This window comes from Equus przewalskii, chromosome 25 (assembly GCF_037783145.1).
Source record: "Equus przewalskii isolate Varuska chromosome 25, EquPr2, whole genome shotgun sequence".
Lineage (NCBI taxonomy): Eukaryota > Metazoa > Chordata > Mammalia > Perissodactyla > Equidae > Equus > Equus przewalskii.
In genome coordinates, this window is record NC_091855.1 from 7,409,589 (window position 1) to 7,430,850 (window position 21,262).

The following is a 21,262-nucleotide window of genomic DNA, read 5'->3' on the forward strand; positions in this document are numbered from 1 at the left end:
GAAATGTAAATCTGTGCATAACAGTATTTATTCAAGTATGATTGATTATTATAAAAAGAAATGGAGGGGCAGGCCTGGTTGCACAGCAGTTAAGTGAGCACATTAACTTCAGCGGCCCGGAGTTCACCAGTTTGGATCCCGGGTGCGGGCATGGCACTGCTTGGCAAGCCATGCTGTTGTAGGTATCCCACATACGAAAAAGAGGAAGATTGGCACAGATGTTAGCTCAGGGTGAATCTTCCTCAGCAAAAAAATAAATAAAAACAAAAAAGATAATGGGTATCTTTTAAAAAAATTGCCTGTTTTTCAGCATGGTACTGGTACAAAAACAGGTGCACAGATCAATGGAACAAAATTGAAAGCCCAGAAATAAAACTACACATCTATGGACAGCTTATCTTTGACAAAGGAGCTGAGGGCATACAATAGAGAAAAGAAAGTCTTTTCAACAAATGGTGCTGGGAAAACTGGAAAGCCACATGTAAAAGAATGAAAATTGACCATTCTTTTTCACCATTCACCAAAATAAACTCAAAATGGATTAAAGACCTAAAGGTGAGACCTGAAACCATAAGGCTTCTGGAAGAAAATGTAGGCAGTACACTCTTTGACATCAGTATTAAAAGGATCTTTTCGGACACCATGCCTTCTCAGAGAAGGGAAACAATAGAAAGAATAAACAAATGGGACTTCATCAGATTAAAGAGCTTTTTCAAGGCAAATGAAAACAGGATTGAAACAAAAAAACAACCCACTAACTGGGAAAAAATATTTGCAAGTCATATATCTGACAAAGGCTTAATATCCTTAATATATAAAGAACTCTCGCAACTCAATCACAAAACATCAAACAACCCAAACAAAAAATGGGCTGGAGACATGAACAGACATTTCTCCAAAGAAGATATACTGATGGCCAATAGGCACATGAAAAGATGCTCATCATCGCTGATCATCAGGGAAATGCAAATCAAAACTACACTAAGATATCACCTTACACCCGTTAGAATGACAAAAATATCTAAAACTAATAGCAACAAATGTTGGAGAGGTTGCGGAGAAAAAGGAACCCTCATACACTGCTGGTGGGAATGCAAACTGGTGCAGCCACTATGGAAAACAGTATGGAGATTCCTCAAAAAACTAAAAATAGAGCTACCATACGATCCAGCCATCCCACTACTGGGTATTTATCCAAAGAGCCTGAAGTCAGCAATCCCAAAAGTCCTGTGCACCCCAATGTTTATTGCAGCACTGTTTACAATAGCCAAGATGTGGAAGCAACCTAAGTGCCCATCAACAGACGAATGGATAAAGAAGATGTGGTACATATATACAATGGAATACTACTCAGCTGCAAAACAGAACAAAATCATTCCATTTGCAATAACATGGATGGACCTTGAGAGAATTATGTTAAGTCAAATAAGCCAGCAAGAGAAAGATAATCTGTGTATGACTCCACTCATATGAGGAATTTAAAACTATGGACCAAGAACAGTTTAGTGGATACCAGGGGAAAGGTGGGGTGGGGGGTGGGCACAAAGGGTGAAGTGGTGCACCTACAACATGACTGACAAACATTAATGTACAAGTGAAATTTCACAAGATTGTAACCTATCAATAACTCAATAAAAAAAAAATTGCCTGTTTTTTACTCTCCCCCAAGACAGTTTGGTACAAAAGAATTAAAATTACTTGAGGTTCCAGTATACAATTTTTTAGAAATAAAACTTTAGCTTCTCATATTACCTGGTCTGATGAGATTTCTGAATCAAATATAGAAGAATCAAATAAATTCAATCCAGGTGATCTAGAAGTATAACTCATAATAAAAGAAAATCCAGGGGATTCCTTTTGTGTTTGACCTTCAGGTATTGTATTTCTATTTCTGTTATAGAGAAATAAGAAATCATCAAGATGTTAAAAATCTATTATTAAATACTACAGACTCGTAAGCACCATAAGCAATGTCATAGAGGTAAGAATTAGGAGAGTAGGGATAAGGAGGATGTAATTACTGAAGTGACAAACCTATGAAGAAAAAGATGGTTTTGGGTGGAGAATAACGTTAAGTAAAGTAGAACAATCAATTATAGAATAATAATAATGAATTCCTATTGAGAATAAACTGTCAAGCTCTAGTCCAGGTATTTCCATTGGCATTGACTTACTTATTGATCATAATAACCCTATGAAATAGGTTCTATGATTATCACCTGTTTTACAGAAGAGGATTTTGAAGCACAGAAAGGTTAAATGATTTACTCAAAAGAATTTAAGTGCCAGCATTGGGATTTGAATGCAGCAATCCAGATTCAAAATGTAAGCTGTTAACCCTGACGCTATACTTTTCACAAGATCGTGAAAGCCAGTCACAAGATTTTAGTCTTGATAAGAAGCCAGCCATTACAGATTGTTGCAAAAGAGAGTGAAACTATAAGATGATGTGGGAAAAGTAATTAGACAAGACAGTACAGAACACAGTAGTCAAAAGCATGGATTCTGGAGGCAGAACTGCCTGGGTTTGAATCTCAACTCCATCACTGACGAGTTTTATCACCTGTGATTCTCTTTACTCATCTATAAAATAAGAATAATAATGTACTTGCATCTCATAAAGTTGTGAATATTTAATAAGCAATATTTATAAAATGCTTAGACATAGTGTTACATAAGCATTTGTTAAATATAACGGAAGTCTGAAGATACTTCCATAACTACCTCCATGACCATTAATAAGTCATTTAACTTTACAAATCACTTTTCTCATCCATAAAGAGAGATTTTAGCATATGACTGCCACATCCTTTTACCGTTCTCAGATTTGATGGTGAGTTCCACTTTGCACATGCTGTGTTTGAGTCAAAAGCATGACATTCATATATATAAAACTCTTACTACTAATTTAAAATGCAGAAGTAGAAGACAGGCGAGAGATCCCTGATAAAGTAAAATCTATTTGATATATGTTTTAGAGGAATCTCAAGGTTTCAGCATTAAGGAACGGATTTAACTAAACAAAAAGGTTAAATAAATGTGGCACTATTTTCTTGGCTGCAAACTACCAACCTGTGGCTTCCAAAGTTAAATTATCATGTTAGAGATATTTATGCCTACTGAGGTTACTTAACAGATGACAATTCTTGCTTTAGACACTACAACATCAGGAAAAGTAACTGCTGAAACATTATTTGATGATGCCCACAATCTACCATAGGTGATAGTAGCTTTTTGGCTTGACATTTTAAATTTTTTCATACTTTTTTTTTATCCTTTTGAAAATCATAAATCTGTACATCATCGCACTGGATAAGCACTCAGAATCTATGTCATCTTCAGCTAAATGCTGCAGGAAAAATGGGAAAGAGGGTATATGAAACAAGATGGCAGAATATTAATAATTGTTCAAAGAGGGTGATAGGCACATGGAGGTTCATTGTACTAGTCTCTCCCTCCTCTGTATATTTGAAATTTTCCATAGTAAAAACTTTTTAAAGTTACCAGTTTTAAGCATTTTACTATTCCTATTGATTATTTATACTATATAACTCAATATGCAGATTCTTTAATTATAATTATTAATTAAAGTCTTACATTTCAAATGTGGGAGTTTTGGGGAACACTAATTTCTCCAAGGATTCAGGTGTTTTCACAGCTTCAGGAGTTCTTAAAAATAAAGGAATTTCAGGAGTTCGTGGAAAATTCTCAGCCCTTTCTTCTACTTCATCACTATTATCTTCTATTGGCTTTCCAAAATGTTCTGCATACAGAACCTGCAAATCAAAGTAACAGAAGACTATATAAATGAGTGCTAGTGCATTAATAAACTCACATACGTAAAAATGTATGAGGTGGAAAACACCATTTTAACTAATGATGTTATCATTTCATAGACAAACTAGGCAAAATAAGAATAATTGATGAAAGGGATACCAAAACATATCTGCCAAAAAAGGGGAAAAGTAATTAATTTTTAATTATCTAATTTTTCTTTTCTTCCCAGATCCACCTCCCCTATCCATACCTGAAAAAGAAAATGATAACCAGAACATACTAAAATTGATGGAAAATGGTCAGAAATTATTTTTCTTTTAAAATTTCCACATCATGCTCTGGGTCAAGAATTGTATATGATATCTCTTGAAAGAGAAAAGTAATTTATTTCTAAGCAATGTTGCTCTCACTGGTTATGTTCTTTGCCTTTTTTTTTTTTTTTGCCCTTATAAATTCATTATACTACTTTCTCTGCAAAGATTGAAAATCTGAATACTAATTTTTCTTTATATCATTTTGTAGGCTAGGAATGTGATTTCTCAAATATGTTTGTTATACCAAATCCCACTACAGAAACAATTTGGGTCCCTCTACCAAAATAATTAAAATGTGCTTTTTACCGGAATTTTTTTACAGCAGAATACTACTATGTTGTTTCTCTTGTTTTAACCCTTAGTAGCTATGGTAAATTCAACATGCATTGTCTATATCTATCATCATTAAAGCTTTCCACTATTAAAAAATATTTCAGAGATATTTTTGTGGCAAACACTGATCTTGAATTTGCTTGGCAAATCACTCAATCTTACCAAACAAAATTGTTTTCTTCAGTGATGATTTAGTTTTGGTGTCAATATATATAGTCAATTATTAAAGACAATTCTTTTTGTATATTTTCATGTAAACTTTTTGTGGCTTCATTTTTTAATCTAAAACTTCTCTAAGGGATAGAATCTGTAACACCATAGCAACCCAACTACCAAACTAATAACATCTAGAACTCAGATAAATAATCTTCATTATACTAAATCTGAAATTAAAATGAAAACATAATATTTTAAATTGGAATATTTTGCTTAGAAATTAGAAAGCAAACATTGACTTACTTGTGAAGCACATTTTGATTCTCTTAATTGTCTTACTGTCCCTTTATCTCCACACTCAGCATCTGTTTGTTATGTGAAAACAAAAAATTGTTTTTCTTTTTGCAATTTCATTGTAAATAAAACATATCAGGTGAACCACATGAAACTGCTAATATTTAAAATTTTTTGACCTAACAAAATGGCAATTTCATATAGGTCAATCCAATACATAACAATAAGAGAATAAAACCTATATGAAAAGTTTAACAAACAAAATTGTAAAGAGAACACCCATGTAACCACCACTCAGGTAAAGAAACAGAACACTATGAGTACTCCAAAAGCCTCATATTCCCCATATCCATGTCCTCAGAGGTAACCACTATCCTGACTTCTGTGATAATCATTTCCTTGATTGCTTTATATAGTTTTATCACCTACGCAATACAGTTTATTTTTCCTGTTTTAAAATGTTATATGATGAAATAATAATATATATGTGCAGGATCTTGCTTTTTTTGTTTAGTAGATGCTTGTGGGATTTATCTGTATTATTGCATATAGACAGTTTGCTTACTCTTACTGATGTAAGGCAGTTGACTGCACAAACACATATCTATCCACTCTACTACAAATGAGCATTCCGGGTGTTTTTGCTTTGAGGGTATTACAAACAATGACGTTATGAACATTTTTTTACATATATACTTGTCTGTACATATTTGTATTTCTCTAGATATATAGATAGGAGTGAAATTATGAGGTATAGGGTATGTGTATCTTTCATTTTACCAGATGTTAAACTATTTTCCAAGGTTTAGTTTCCAAACTATTTACCAATTTTTGTTGTGGGAACTAGCCATCCTGAGCTACCCTAGGAAATCATTCAATTTCCCCAGACAAAATTACTAGCTCCAATTGTAATTTAGGTATAATCTCATCTGTCATTTATAAACGAAAGTTCCTACCAACAGTTATGAGAGTTTCTATAGTCCTCCATTCTCATCAACACTTAGTAGTGTCAGACTTTCTGAATTTTGCTAATCTGGTGGATGTGTAATGATATCTCATTATGATTTTATTTTTCAGTTTCCTGATCACGCTGAGCACCTTTTCATATGTTTACTTGCTACAAAAGTTTCTGTATTTGAAGTGCCTATTCATGTATTTTGTGCATATTTCTAATTGGGTTGTCTGTCTTCTTCTTGGTTTGTAGAAATTTTCTATAAATTTTAGGAAACTAGTCCTTTAACAGTTTTATGTACTGAAAATACATCCTTTTGCCTTCCATTATTTTTATAGTGTCTCTTGATGAATAGAAATTCTTAATTTTAATACAGCCAATTTTATCAATCTTTCTTTGATGATTGGGTTTTTTAAATTCTTATTTAAGAAATCCTTTCCTATCTTGAATAATGTTTTCCTATGTGATCATCTGAAAGCTTTATAGTTTTGACTCTTGCATTTAAGTCACAGCTATTATTTTCACTGCACATTAACTTCTTCAAAAGATAGTCTTGGAGATTGTTGAAAAGAGTGTTTTTTTCTTCTAAGATAATTATATGCTTTCTCGGATATGAAGCCTCACCATATATGCTCAATGGCAGCTAGGACTATGCCAGATATATGTATTTCCCCACATAGCTGTATCAGGGGTGTACTGTTCCTAGAAATCAGCCATTTCTCCCTTGCTTAACACTCTGTCAGCTTGGCATCTATAGAGGATTATAAACAGGTGGAACAGATCACTTGTGCAAATAAAATTCTTTCTTCCAGAAGAAATCAGGAAGAAAATCCATCTGTGTGGAATAAGCACATTGTCTTGGCTGAATCCTATACTGAGAGTGGCAGAAACAGACTCACAGTATATTATATGACCATTCTGAATATGCATATTTTTACAGAATTTTTATACTGCAAGAATGAGCCATTTTTAGAACTTCAAAATAAAAGTCAGTAATCCACATGCTACAGACAAGAAGTGAAGACTTTTATGTAGCCTAATGAGTGAAATAATTGTTATTCATTACTGGGTTACCAAAATATGTACATAACGTGTGTATGATATATTATATATTTTATATATACATATACATACATGTACACATATACATACATATATACATAGAGAGAGAATGAATATTTTCAAGGGTGTGTCAAAGTTCCAACAAACTCATACACATATATATCCTGTGATCTTTCTATGATTTTATTCAACAAAAATAATCAAAGATAGTAAGAGAATCATGTAAAAGAATATAGTAGCATTATTTATAATAGCAAAGAACCCTGAAAACAACAAATATTCAATGTGAGAGAATGGCTAAATAAATTATAACAAATTCATACAACGGCATATTATACAGTCATTACAAATAAAATCTATTAAATGGCATGGAAAAATACCCTCAACGGTGTATCAAGTGGGAAGAAAAGGATACAAAATGATATACATAGTATGCTTAAAATTTTGGGGAAAAAATAAAAGAACAAAACATACTTATGCATAGAAAAAAAAGACAAGAATATACACCAGTACATATGATATCGGTTACATCTGGGTGGTGGTATTTTTGTTTCTTTTCTATTTTTCTCTGTTTTCCAAATTTTCTACAATGAAATGTACTTGTTTTATGTTTAGGGGAAAATGTATTTAAAAACTAGGCATGCACTGTCAGTTTACTAGAGATGCAAACAATCCAAATAACTTATTTGAATAGCATAAAAGCCTGATACCATTTGTTACTCTCACTTCTTAGGAAAATTATAAACAGCAAATACCTGTATCTCCTTTTTCAAACCATTGATTGCAATTTGATTGTTTCTGTGGGGTTAACAATCTAAAATATAATGAAAAATTTTTTAATATAATATTCTGAATTAAATTATTTCAGAAATTAAAGCATTTTCTTATTTTTTAAGTTACCTGAACTGCATAAAATTTTGTGAACTTTTAATAGCTGCAACATGTGAACATTTTGAATGGTTATTCACAGTAGAGTCATTAAATACCTGAACAAAAGAAATTAAGCATTAGAATTGGCTACACAAAACAATAAAAAGTTTTTGCTTGCCAAGGCCACTCAAGGCTCTCCAAGAGCATCGTCATCCTCGTCATCATCATCATCAATATCAACAACAAATACAAACATGAACTGAAACTACTACACACAAAACACTAAGTCAAATACTGGGAAACAAAAAACATTTAAGACTCTCAAGGAATTTGATTTTTTGACAAGTATACTAACTACGCTTGGTAGTATTTCTACAATTAAGATAAACCTTTTAAAATGTTATCCCATATTCATGACTAATCAAATGAATCTCACCATTTTCTCAACTGATTACCTGATTTCTGTATCTATCCTGTATAACCTTTCAAACTAACAAAGGAAAGCAAAACACTGGGTTAAAAGATTAAAGCCTGAAATTTTCTTTTTTATATTTGTATGAAAAAGCTAATATTTCATTTTTAACTTTAATTAAATTTCTAAAAATATTAATATCTAAACCACTGCTTTACTAATGTTTGCATTGTTTCAAGTCTTTCATTCTTCCTGAGTGACTCATTTTGAAGAGTTCCTGATTTTTCTTATTTGACCCAAAATGAAAATATCTTTAATAGGAAAGTTTATCCTATTTATTTCTGTTATAACAGCCATTGGCCTTAATTCTGTCATCTTATTGTGCTTTTAGATCATAAGAAAAAGACCTTGTTCCTTAAAGAACAAGTGTTGTCACTGTTTTGATGTATGTTTTAAACAACATACATTTGAATATGCCTCCTGGTACAAGTATTTGTACAAGTATTTCAAGTATCTGTTTAGAGTAGATGTCAAGAAGAGAAATTGCTGAGTATGTGCACTTTATTTTTAATAAGTACTTGTGAACCAGTCTTCCAAAGCAGTTGTACTAAATAACACTCCACTATCATTGACCTCATTAGATATCATCAAACGTTTTAATGTCTGCAAATCTGATAGGTGAAACCAGGTATCTCATTGGTTTACTCTGCATTCCCCTGCACTCCTGAGGTCAGGTATCTTGTTATGTTAATGACCCCTTGTCTTTCCCTTCCTGCAAACTGCCTTATCTTTTGCCCATTTTTATTGCTCTTTTATTAATATGCAAGAATTATTATATCTTTCTTTATTATACATTCTGAATACCAATCCCCTGCTCATTCTGTCATTGTCTTTTAACTTTGTTAGTGTCTTTTATCACATAGAAATTTTTTATTTTTATGTAGTCCATTGATCAATTTGTCTTTTCTTGCACCACACTGATATAATTATTGCATTTTGGTAATGTTTAAAAATTTGAGGGATGATGAAAATGTCCTGGAATTAGAAGCTGGTGATGGTTACACCACCTAAAAACCACTGAATTGTACACTTTAAAATGGTGAATTTTATGATATGTGAATTATATCTTAATAACAAAAGTAAGAAAATAAACACTTTGACATCTAATAGTATGAATCTCCCTAATATTCTTTTAAAAAACCTTTTATTTTAAATCTCTATTTAAAATCACTTATTAATCTGTTAATGTAGTGAATCATATTGACAGATTTTTCCAAAGCTAAAGCATCACTGCATTCCTTGGGAAAACCAAGGTTAGTCATAATACGTTATTCTTTTAATGTTACGGTGCCAAGTTTGGTTTGCAAATGACTTATTTAGGATTTTTACATCCATGTTCATTCTTGAGACTAACATATAATTTTTCTTTTCTTTCACTATTCTTGTCCTTGCTATCTAATGGATTAGGCATATACACTTTTCTGGCTAGTGTTCAATTTTTTTCTATTCCCTGGAATTGTTTATATAAAAAGATTATTTAGGGGCCGGCCCGGTGGCGCAGCAGTGAAGTTCGCACGTTCTCGGCGGCCGGGGGTTCACCGGTTCAGATCCCGGGTGCGGACATGGCACAGCTTGGCATGCCATGCAGTGGTAGGCGTCCCACACCCAAAGCAGAGGGAGATGGGCACGGATGTTAGCTCAGGGCCAGGCTTCCTCAGCAAAAAAGCGGAGGACTGACAGTAGTTAGCTCAGGGCTAATCTTCCTCAAAAAAAAAAAGAAAGAAAAAAAGATTATTTAATTCAGTGGTTCTGAACTTGGGGCAATTTTATCTCTTGGGGGACATTTGAAAATGTCTGGGGATAGTTTTGATTGTCATAACTTGGGGGTGAGGAGCTACTGTCCTCTACTGGGTCACAAGATGACCCCACAACAAAGAATTATCTGGTCCAAAATGTCAATAGTGTCACAGTTGAGAAACTCTGATCTAATCCTTAAAAGTTTGGTAGAATTCACTTGAAAAACTGAGTCTGGTGTGTTCTGAAGAGTGTGTGTGTGGCAGAGGAAGAAGGGAAGGAAGTAAGTGAGGAAAGAGGGAAATAGGTGATTACATTTCAGTTTCTTCTAAGTTATTGATCTATTCACGTTTTTCTTTGTCAGTCTATTCAGCAACTTATATTGTCCTAGAAAACTGTCTATCTCACCTAAATTTTCAAATTTATTGGTATAAAGTCTTACATAGTATTCTCTTAGGACTTTGAAAAGATTTCTTCCATATGTGTAGCAAAATGAACTTTTTCCTCTTTTTATTCTTTTCTTTTGGGGGGTGCTTCTCTTTTTTTCTTTATACTTGCTGAAATTTTATTGATATTTAGAAGTTACTATCTTTTGGCTATATTGATTAACCCAACTTTTTATTTCATTAATTTATGCTTTTCTCTCTCTTAATTTCTACTTTGTCTGCATTTATTATTTTGTTCTTTTCATATTTTGAGTTGAGCTTTTCATAAAGTTCAGCTAACTTTAATTTTATTAGAAAATACTATTAGAATATTCACAATATTCTAACCAAATGAATATATATTAAATATATTTATAATATAATATTGATAATATATAGATATGTAGATATAATGTATATAACATATATAATTAGAAAATTATATTTGTCTTCAAATATAAATTTCTCTCTGAGGACCAATTTGGCTACAATCCACAGGTTTTGGTTTATAGTATTCTTTTAAATATTTTTTAAATTCTATTTTGATTTCTTCTATAACCCAAAAGTAATTTGAAAGTATGTGAATTTCTTTTTCCTCAGCCATAGTTTTTTGAGGAGAGGCTATCTTATTGTTTAATTTCTATTTTTTTACATTGTGGTAAGTGAAGATAGCAACTTTTTAGAATTGGTTGAGATACTTTTTTTATTCTAGTAAATGATCAATTTTGGGGAATACAGCAAATAAAAATTTAACTGAATTCTGTGTATGTTTGGCAAAAAGTTTACTAATTGTGTTATTCAGATTCTCTACATCCTTACTTATTTTTCATCTACTTGATTTGTTTCTCGGGCAGAAACTGCCAGTTTTCTATCCCATCCAAAATCTACTTTCCCTTTGTTTTCTGACTTTTAAAACAAAAAAACTATATTTCCCTCTATTTCTCAACCTCTCCACAGTTAGAGGCAGCCATGTAACTAAGTTCCAGCTGATGAATCATTATCATAAATTGTTTAAGGAGTTTCCAGGAAAGATCCTCTAAAATGAGGCTGACTCAGCTAGCCTTCCTCCTTTTCTTTTTTCATGCAGGGAAGGCAGATATGATGGAAAAGTTGCAATGGTTAACCTCCAACCATTAGGTGACCTTGAGGTGAAAGTTTAGCATTAAGATAGCAGGAAAAGAAAGCATAGATGGCATCTGAGAAATAATGACACTGTGGAGATGGTGCTGTCAACCCTGATAAGTGAACCTGAGTCACATACTTTAGAGTTTCATGGCAAGTAAGAGAAAAATAAGTGTTTATCTTGTTTAAGATGCTATTATTTCATTGCTTCAGTTTTGTATTGTTTCACTTGTAGCCAAACTCAATCCCCAAACTGAGGGTCAGTACTTTTCTTGAGAGAGCTATCCTGTTTTAACTGTGGATTCAATCGATTCTTTGGAATTCTATCAATTTTTGCTTTATATATTTTGAAACTGTATAATTTGGTGCATCATGGTTCTTATGACTTCTTGGTGAATTATTCTTTTAAAATTATTTTTTTCTTAAAGATTGGCACCCAAGCTAACCTCTGTTGCCAATCTTTTTCTTTTTTTTTTTTCTTCTTCTCCCCAAAACCCCCCCAGTACATAGTTGTATATCCTAGTTGTGAGTGCCTCTGGTTGTGCTATGTGGGACGCCGCCTCAGCATGGCCTGATGAGCGGTGCATGCCCGCGCCCAGGATCCGAATTGGTGAAACCCTGGGCTGCCAAAGCGGAGTGCACGAACTTAACCACTCGGCCACGGGGCCAGCTCTTGAAATTATTCTTTTGAAAAACATAAAATATTTTCCCTATTAATATTATCCTATTAATGTTATCCCTATTAACATTTTTTATATTGAACTCTGTTTTATATGGTATTGTTCTATCTGTTTTGTTTTTGTTTGCATTTGTCTGATACATATTTCCCATCCTTTTATTTTCAGCCTTCATTTGTCCAGTTGTTTCAGCTGTTCTAATAGTATATATCTATATGTTGTTTATATATCCCACAGAAGCATCTCTGTCACATTTTTATGATTACTGACTGATTTGTTCACAATTATTTCTGGTATCTTATTTGTTTTCTATTTATAATGCTTTCTTACTGTTTTATTCCCTGCCCCATCCAATTCCTGCTTTTTCTTGGACTAAGTTTTCTTTGTTTCATCTTTTTTTTCCTACCGTTTTAAAACTTAACATTAAATTCTCTTCCGTTGATTATCCTTAAATGTTCAACATACATGCATAAATTTACATTTTTCCAACAATTTAGAGAGTTAATCAGTATTCATATCTTCTCCCTACCTCCACCCCCAAGTGAAAAAGTACTTGAGTAAACTTTTGTTTCCCTCATTTATCTTCCCACCTTCATCCCACGTTGATACCATCTGGAATTTTAGTATCAGATTTTAAAATTTTTATAATTAATACATATTTAGAATTAATAAGTTTCACTAGTTACTTTGGTCTCCACTACCCCATAGCTGTATTAATTGTGAATTAATAGGAAGCAATTATATTTTTCATTGAGAAATTTTCCCTCTGGACTATTTTCAGGAAGAATGGGGGAAGACAGAGATCTGCCACAGCAGAAGCTAGCTTTCAGGGTGGTATGCTCATTGTTCTTCATGAGCATCATGAACCCCCAGAGTTCCATCTCTCTCTCTAACCCAAGCTCCTATACTCACTGCTTCCACCTGGAGACAGTCATCCAGTTGCTGATGCCTGGCCAAAGGTAGAGTAGACATGAGATGAATAGGTGTTAACTAAACTAACTCCCACTGAAGTAACCCAAACAATTACTCTATTCACAGTCCCTGCAATGAGTATTCTTCTATGCACGTCCTGGACCACAATTTCCCTCTTCAATCCAATCTTGTTTTCCTCCTTTAGAAATGTCTCACAGTTTTTGGTCTACTGGGTACAGGGATTGGTATGTTAAAATATCTTTTCTATCATTTTTAGAAGTAAATGAGAAAGCTCAGGCTGCCATACTGAAACTCTTTTAAGTTTTTTTAGGTCCTGTGGTTGTACTGACGGCTGATTTAACATATCTCTCTCTCCCTCTCTCTCTCTCTCTCTCTCTCTCTCTCACACACACACACACACACACAAACCCATGTCCTAAATGCGGTACATTCAATACCTCATTTAATGCAAGAAAGTATTTAATTTATACTATTAAAAGAGAAATACCTACCTGTGTATCATTTTCTTTTTGTCTGAAGTCAATATTGGCAAGCTTTGACTGCTTCACAGAACTTTCTTCCTTTTTATCTAGGTTATTAAATTATATAACTTCAAATCAATTCCAGAGACAGAATCAAATGTCATGACCCAATATTTAACTTAACCTTGTAATTTAAAAAATCAAGTCATATGAGTATTTAATTTAAAACACAGAATTATGAAATTGTTACATAACTCTTAATTCCTTACTATACAGTAGTTATTACAATAACTATGATGTAAAATGAAAACCAGCTGACAAAAATACATCTTTATAATGGGAAACCAAAGAAGACAGAGTGGTGCTATTAACGACTAGGGGGAAAAACCAGCCAATGTAGTTACTCTAATACAATGTCGTTAATCTAATCTGCAGATTCACTGAATGAGACATGATTCAAATATCTCAGTGACTAAATCACAAATATCATTAACACAAGTCTCCTACCCACTTTAATCACACTGACAATAAAACTTCTCAAATGAAAAATATATTATTATTCATCCTCCTCTGACAACTGTGTAACCAGACCACAACACTTTTTAATACCATGTGAGTAATTTCTCTCTTAAAGAGAAAGAACTTAAATATAGAAGGCATATCTTGTTTGCTCTCACAAAGAATCACTTTCCCCAGTCTATATTCTTCAGTATAGTTTGTTCTTGTCTACACCAAATAATAATTAAAATTGCTTCTTTCTATTTCTTCTTCTATGTGTTTGCAAAGAAAACCAAGTTTTTGAATAATAAACAGATACTGTACCTATAACTTTTGGTTCTGAAGAGTGCATTTTTATTGGTCTGACCAATTTCTGAGATTCATATGGAAGAAATAATTGACTTTTTTGAGGGGCTTTATTCAATGTAAGTATATGTTGTTCATCTTTTTCAAAAATTCTAAAGAGAAGAGTGAATTACATTAAATATTAGCTAAGTAAAAAATGTATTTTAAAGCTAGAAGAAATATTTAGTTAATATATAGTTAAAACTCCTCCTTTTGCCGATAATGAAACTGAGTTTGAAAGAATTTAACAGATCTTCCCAATATTATTAAATTACTTAACTAGTGTCACAGCTAAGACACACTTTTCCTGATTAAGCCCAGTGCTCTTCTCAGTATACTGCACTCTCATTTTTAAAATATAATCATTTTAAAAGATGTTCTAAATATGTCAAAAACATTTTAAACCAAAACTTTATCCATAAATAGCATACCTTAGATTTTGGAGTACTTCCAACTTTAAAAAGATTTATTCAACTAGCATGAACATAGAAATCATTAAAGCAATACTACAATCATAAATGGGTCTTTTAAGTTTTTTACTGGAAGAATAATTTCATTAAATTCTTTCTAAATTAAAGGAATAATTTTAATTATTCATAGTTAAATAATTTAAATAATGATATTATTTGATAATAACTATCAAAATACATACTAAGTAAAAATGACTAGTTATATAAATTCCTCTCAATATACAGAATTTTTGTAATGTTAAAAAGTTGTCAACAAAGTGAAATTCTGTACATTTACCTATTTTTCTAATCAATTTCATTGCAAAATTAAAGACATCTTATCATGGATGTGAGAAGTGGGAGTGGGGGAATCAAGAAAATAACAGATCCAAGGAAGTGGGATCAGGGAAATTAACTTGGGAGAGTATGTTGAAAAATGAGGATAAGAGCAATGGAGCCTGAGGAGAGGAATTTAAGAAGAATGAAAAAGGGTATAGGCAGAAGGAAAAAAAGTAGAAAGTTTATCAGAAACAACAGCGATACATCTATTTTTCTGTCACACAGTAACAGTCAAAATCAACCTTTTTAAAAAAAAATGTCTCCACCACTGATGTCTATTTCATCATCATTAGGATGAAAGACAAAGAAACATATGATGCCACAGATTCAGGAGCATTTTGTCTCATTCACTCTCTGAGGCAAAGGAAGAACTGGTCAAGCTGGTGACAGGGTGATCAAAAGGTAAACACATGGCTGTTCTTACCATTGTTCTCTTATTTTACTCCTATTGGTGACCCATCATGGAAAACTGAATGAGATGTACAACCGACAGGTTACAGAACAGCAAGTGTGCTGCTGCTACCCTATTTCTCTCTATACATTACGCTTGGCCTCATTAAATAACAAGCAGATTTGAATATTAGTCCATAATACTTAAAGGTATAAATTAATCTTTTTCTTAAGAAATAAATAGAAAATAGCCTGCACAAAAAATGTATATTGATGCTGTGTAAATATTAGTGGCTTGGGTTAGAATAGAGAATCAAAGTTTTAGATGCAGAATACCTGTTCACATAAAATCCCATTTTAAAGTTTACCTATACCTTTCTTTCAATTCCTTTTTCTTTTCTATATTTTTATTTTTTTCTTCCAAAGTTTCTGAGAGATTCTTAGTTTCATAAAGTCTTGCAATCTGCTAAAAAGAAAAATGACAAAGCAAAACAAAGTAATTATCTGCAAAGCATTAAGGAATATATGCTTTATCTTAACTAATGAATATGATTTTTTCTATATAATCACTAGGTTTATATTTCTGGTAGTATTAGCTAGCTTTCAGCGAAAGTTGCTAAAATTAACAATAAATTAACAATTAACAGAGTCAAAATTAACAATAAGTCATACTCCTTTAACTTTTCCTTACAACACCACTAGCAAACCTAGATTTCAATGAATTTCCATCCTCTTTTTTAAACACAATAGAAGCCAAGTAGCATTGATTTCCTACATAGAGACCTAGTTACCATATATTTTAAAGGAAGTATAATTTCTTCTCATTACTAAAATGCTATTACTGTTGTTTGGAACCTCACACCAATGATGATGAATATATCATCTTTAACACAATTTTCAAAAAATTTAGAAAATTAGCTATTGTTTTTTCCTCAAAATTCGGAAGTGACTTTGATGGGTTCTCATACCTGTCAATGAAAGCTACATTTCAATAGATGAACTAAAAATATATTCAAGAAAATATCATGTAGTATCAATCTTAAAGGCTATATTAGTTCTAGCCTAGTCGTATAAAGATTAAAGTCATAACGTTTCAAGATTAAGTTCTTGAAACCATTTACAGTCTTGTTCTCTTTCATGACAACACTGTTGTAGCTTTTTAAATGCCTTTAAATTCCTATTATTAAGCAACATGCTGTTCTTTCCTCATCTTCTTTCCTTGGCCCCCAAATAAAGTTAAACTATTCCCCAAAACTCAAGAGTTGAGTATACCCAATAGCTAAGACACATTTTGGCTCCAAAGGTAATCTGACACAAATAAATTATCATAAGCTTTCCTCCATATCCAGGCTGTTTAGAATAGCCCTTCTCAGACAGTCAACTAACATATCATTACACTTACACATTAATACAAATACTAGAAACATGTAACAATATATATACCTGGTTTAAATAATTAATTTCTATTTCCATTTCATCTACTTCTTTCTTCAATTCAGATGAACTTTTGGAAAAATTGTTGGCAAGTTTAAGAATATCTTGTGTTTTATATCTCAAATTAACACTTTTATGTTAAGGAACTTTGTTCCACAAGTAAATTTTACATTTATAGTATATATACTTTATCAGAAATAATATTATGAAACATTATTTATATGTTTTCCACATAAGCAATAAGCAATAATAACAACAGTATCTGAAAACAGAAGTAAAGCTAATATAAACATATGGCAAACTGACAAAGACAATCTGTTGTTTATCTATGTTATATGTTGAGCTTAAAAATAACATTTCATCTGAAATATTTGTTTGGATTTTTTCTTTCAGTTAAATATTTTCATAGGGTAGTTTTTTGCTATTATTAGTCATTTGGTATGACTAATAATACATAATCAATTCAGGTCCAAATTTAACTCCTTGTGTTTCCATCATTTATTTGTTCCAAAATCAACATAAAAAGTCCACCCAATTTCCCTTTTCTTGCTGTGTAAGATTATTCAGGGCACCCTGCAGAACTCAGAAGACAGCTAGATCTTCCATCTGGACTTTCTGCTTAAAGTGGATTTATACTGAACTTCAAGTAGAGAATTTCTCAGCTGTTAACAGACATCCTGCATGGTTATTAGCTACTACAATTTCCCAGGTTACTCTACAATCCATTTAGGAGAACTTGAAAATGAATAGGTTACTGAACTATTTCTAGTGATACTGGTAGTGATCTTCTAGTGGAAAATCTCCAGACAAAACCTATCAGACCTTTCCTATTCTGCCTCACAAAGTGATTTATATGCTAGGACATAAAATTTCAGATGAACATTATTTATAATGCTATGTTGTTATCAAAAGTATCAATTTAAATTTTTATACATAGACATTTAAATTCTAATCTTCGATTCTATCTCCCTCACTTCCTCTTGTTTGTCATACAATCCTACATCTCATCCCATCCTACATCCAACTCCCTAAACCCCTGCTGTACCTTCAGCATCTACCAGCCTCTACCCCTTTTCACTGAGAAGTTAAAATACAGGTGGGCAGCAAATGAACAACTAAGAACAGAATAAGCTAAAACCCAAACATCGAGAGAGCAAGCAGCAAAGGAGCTAAAAGGATGATTTAGGATGAAGCAGAATGAAGCAAGGTAGAATGCAGGGATAAAGAAGATTTAGTGCAATCTGTGGAGTTATAATCTGATAGGAGAGCATATGAAGGATTGTGGCGGTTGCAAGAGGATTAAAGTTCCAAGTTCATCATGAGGGAAGATCTTCTTGACAAAGAGACAAGACTAAGACCAATTAAGAATTGCTTAAGCATCTAATACAATGCCACTGTATTAGAATTACTTGTTTACATGTCTGTCTCCTCTACTAAACTGTGAGCTCCTTGCAAGAAAGCTCTGTATCTTCTCAAGTATTGCCTGGCACGAAGTAGGTACCCAATGAATTTCTATAGATGAATGAATAATTGTGACTCACCTCACCACCTTCCATCCTAACAAGTAATGATCAATTGATTTAATTGGTACTCTTTCTTTGGTAAGACAGAGCAAGATGACTTTTTCATTGGTTTGGTTGCTAAGACATGCCACTTAAAGGCAGATCCATATACCACTTTACCTCATTAAAATTGCTTTGTTTCTGATCACATGCACATATATGAAAACTAATTCCAGATGATCTTTAAAGTAACCTCTAAAAGTTTTGAATTAAAAAACAAATCCATGTGATTCTCACCAGGGAAACACAATAACACAATACAGAAATAATACTTATCTAATAAAAATTTTAAGTAGAAATACTATTGTGGATACATATGTAATGTCCATTTAGTACGTGATGGAAAGGGAGCAGGAACTGAAAAAAAAATTATATTTTAGACTGATTTATTATATTCTTTTCATTACAAAAATGCCATAATTAAAATAATATATAACAAAAATGTTAATACCTAGAAATTCCATAAAAATAGTTTCATTCATTTTTAGTTGTTCAGTACATGCCAACACTCTGTTTTGAATTTCTTCATGTTCTCTTTTCTTCTCATAATATTCATGTGAAAAGGGTGTTTCTGAGTATTTTAGTTGGTATTGCTTCAAAACATCTTTATACTGACATATATAACCATGGTACATTTTTCTGTTAAAATTAAAATAAATGATGAACTATAAGAAGAGTATATTTAAAACTTTCTAAACAGCACTTGTTAAAGTTTACTAAATTAAGCATAAAAGACAAGTCAAATATCTACTTATCCCTGCTTCCCTCAATACTGTCTGCCCTTCAGATTTTCCTTAACTCCATCACACTTTTCAACTCTCTACTGTTTTTATTCACTATCTCAGTTATTCACTCTTTAATCCTCTTCATTTAACTTCCACTCCCACCACTCTAGTGAAACTATCTTTCCTAAGGTCACCTATGATCTAATTTGTCCAATTCAGTGATCTCTTGTTAGTTCTCATCCTAACTGACACTGCAGAACCTGGTTCTTTTCATCACTTCTTGAATTTCTATCTTCCCTGAGTTCTGAGTCTCTACTCTCCCCAGATCAGCAACCTCTGTAACTATGCTTCTTAAATCTCCTTCAATTTTCTACGCTAAAATTATCACATGAAGTCATGTTCTGTGTGTTAGAACTCTGAGTTCACAATCATTCTTGTACACCCCGTAAGTATTTTATGAAGAAAACTTCAGCACTGTTTGGAGGAACTCCTCCAGTTCAACTCACGTAGAGGTGAGTGGTCGTCTACTTAGGCACAAGTCTTGAGTGGGATGGTTAATTTTTTCTTTTGCAAAAAGATATTAATTCTTCCTTCTCATTTGACCTTTGCTTGATCTACGATAGGGGTCAGTTACGATAACCTAAGGGCCAGATCTAACCTGCCACCTGTTTCTGTATGGCCCATGAGCTAAGAATGGTTTTTACAGTTTTAAATGATTGAAAAAACCAAAAGAAGAAGATTTCACGACACATTAAAATTACATGAAATTCAAACTGTAATGTCCATAAATAAAGTTTTAATGGAACAGTCATTCACTTATGTATTGTCTAAAGTTGCTCTTGCAACACAATAGCAGAGTTGAATAGTTACAACAGAGACTGTATAGTCCACAGAGCCTAAAATATTTAGTATCTGACCTGTTATAAAAGTTTGCCAATTCTGGTCTACAACACTGAAAATGTTCAAGCCAGGTTCACCATAGAAAACATTTTCTTGGATCCTCTTTTTACCCAATTCTTATCAAATACTTAGTTTCAAGAAATAATATTCATAGAAATTTTTCTAATAATATACAGCCCTTATGTTCCTCAAAATTTTATAAATTTTCTAAATCAAGCCATACTATATAGAGGAATTTCTTAAAAGATACTGTAATGATTATCTCATTAGCAGACGAGAAAAGAAAAAGAAGTATTAATAAACTGCCTGAAGAGGGAGAAGAAAAGTAAGAATAACAACCTTATATTGGTCAGCAGGTCTGAATCTTAAGAATGTTTTAATTTTTTTGTTGTTGTTGTTAAGATTGGCACCTGGGCTAACAACTGTTGCCAATCTTTTTTTTTTTCCTGCTTTATCTCCCCAAACCACCCCCGTACACAGTTGTATATCTTAGTTGCAGGTCCTTCTAGTTGTGGGATGTGGGACGCCGCCTCAACGTGGCCTGACGAGTGGTGCCGTGTCCACACCTAGGATCCAAACCCTGGGCCGCCACACGAACTTAACCACTCGGCCACAGAGCCGGCCCCAGAATGTTTTAATTTCTTAATATTACTAAACTCTGTCCCCTTTAGCAAGATAAGGCAGTTGAGCCCAAAACAAGCTCCTATTCCTCTAATGTATATTTGCTAATTAAGCCCCCACCTCTTGAAGAAATGGTCCTGGGAGGAGGGAAATAAATATAAGAAAACTAAGTCTGGGTCACCAGTTCCAGATGAGATTAGCATACCACATCTATCCTGTTCCTATTGTATATTCACGCCCTCTCTTCTAAGATACTCTGTACACGAACTTTGGCAGATCCCAGCATAGCCAAGTCATGAACCACTATTATCTCATCTGTGGCCAGCAATACTAGTCTTTGCAAATGCCTGCGACAGGAAGGGGAGATTAGCAAAAACAAGTAGCTGGTACTTCTACCTCCTTCATTACTTATAATAG

The 21,262-nt window shown here is 32.9% G+C and overlaps 1 protein-coding gene across 6 annotated transcripts in view; it reads right to left on the reverse strand.

Moving 5' to 3' along the window:
• C25H14orf39 (chromosome 25 C14orf39 homolog) overlaps window positions 1-21,262 on the reverse strand; it is a 44,834-nt gene that overhangs the window by 9,718 nt on the left and 13,854 nt on the right. For 3 of the 6 annotated variants that reach the window (XM_070592874.1, XM_070592876.1, XM_070592872.1), the window contains exons 6-16: window positions 19,051-19,238; window positions 18,914-18,956; window positions 17,047-17,167; window positions 15,978-16,066; window positions 14,405-14,538; window positions 13,613-13,689; window positions 7,789-7,874; window positions 7,644-7,702; window positions 4,884-4,945; window positions 3,598-3,776; window positions 1,753-1,891 (exon numbers count right to left, since the gene is read on the reverse strand). In XM_070592874.1, the coding sequence (XP_070448975.1) occupies window positions 1,753-1,891; window positions 3,598-3,776; window positions 4,884-4,945; window positions 7,644-7,702; window positions 7,789-7,874; window positions 13,613-13,689; window positions 14,405-14,538; window positions 15,978-16,066; window positions 17,047-17,167; window positions 18,914-18,956; window positions 19,051-19,238 (1,177 nt within the window). Of the gene's footprint in view, window positions 1-1,752; window positions 1,892-3,597; window positions 3,777-4,883; window positions 4,946-7,643; window positions 7,703-7,788; window positions 7,875-13,612; window positions 13,690-14,404; window positions 14,539-15,977; window positions 16,070-17,046; window positions 17,168-18,913; window positions 18,957-19,050; window positions 19,239-21,262 lie in introns of all 6 variants that reach the window. The other 3 variants (XM_070592873.1, XM_070592871.1, XM_070592875.1) reach the window with 1 other exon arrangement.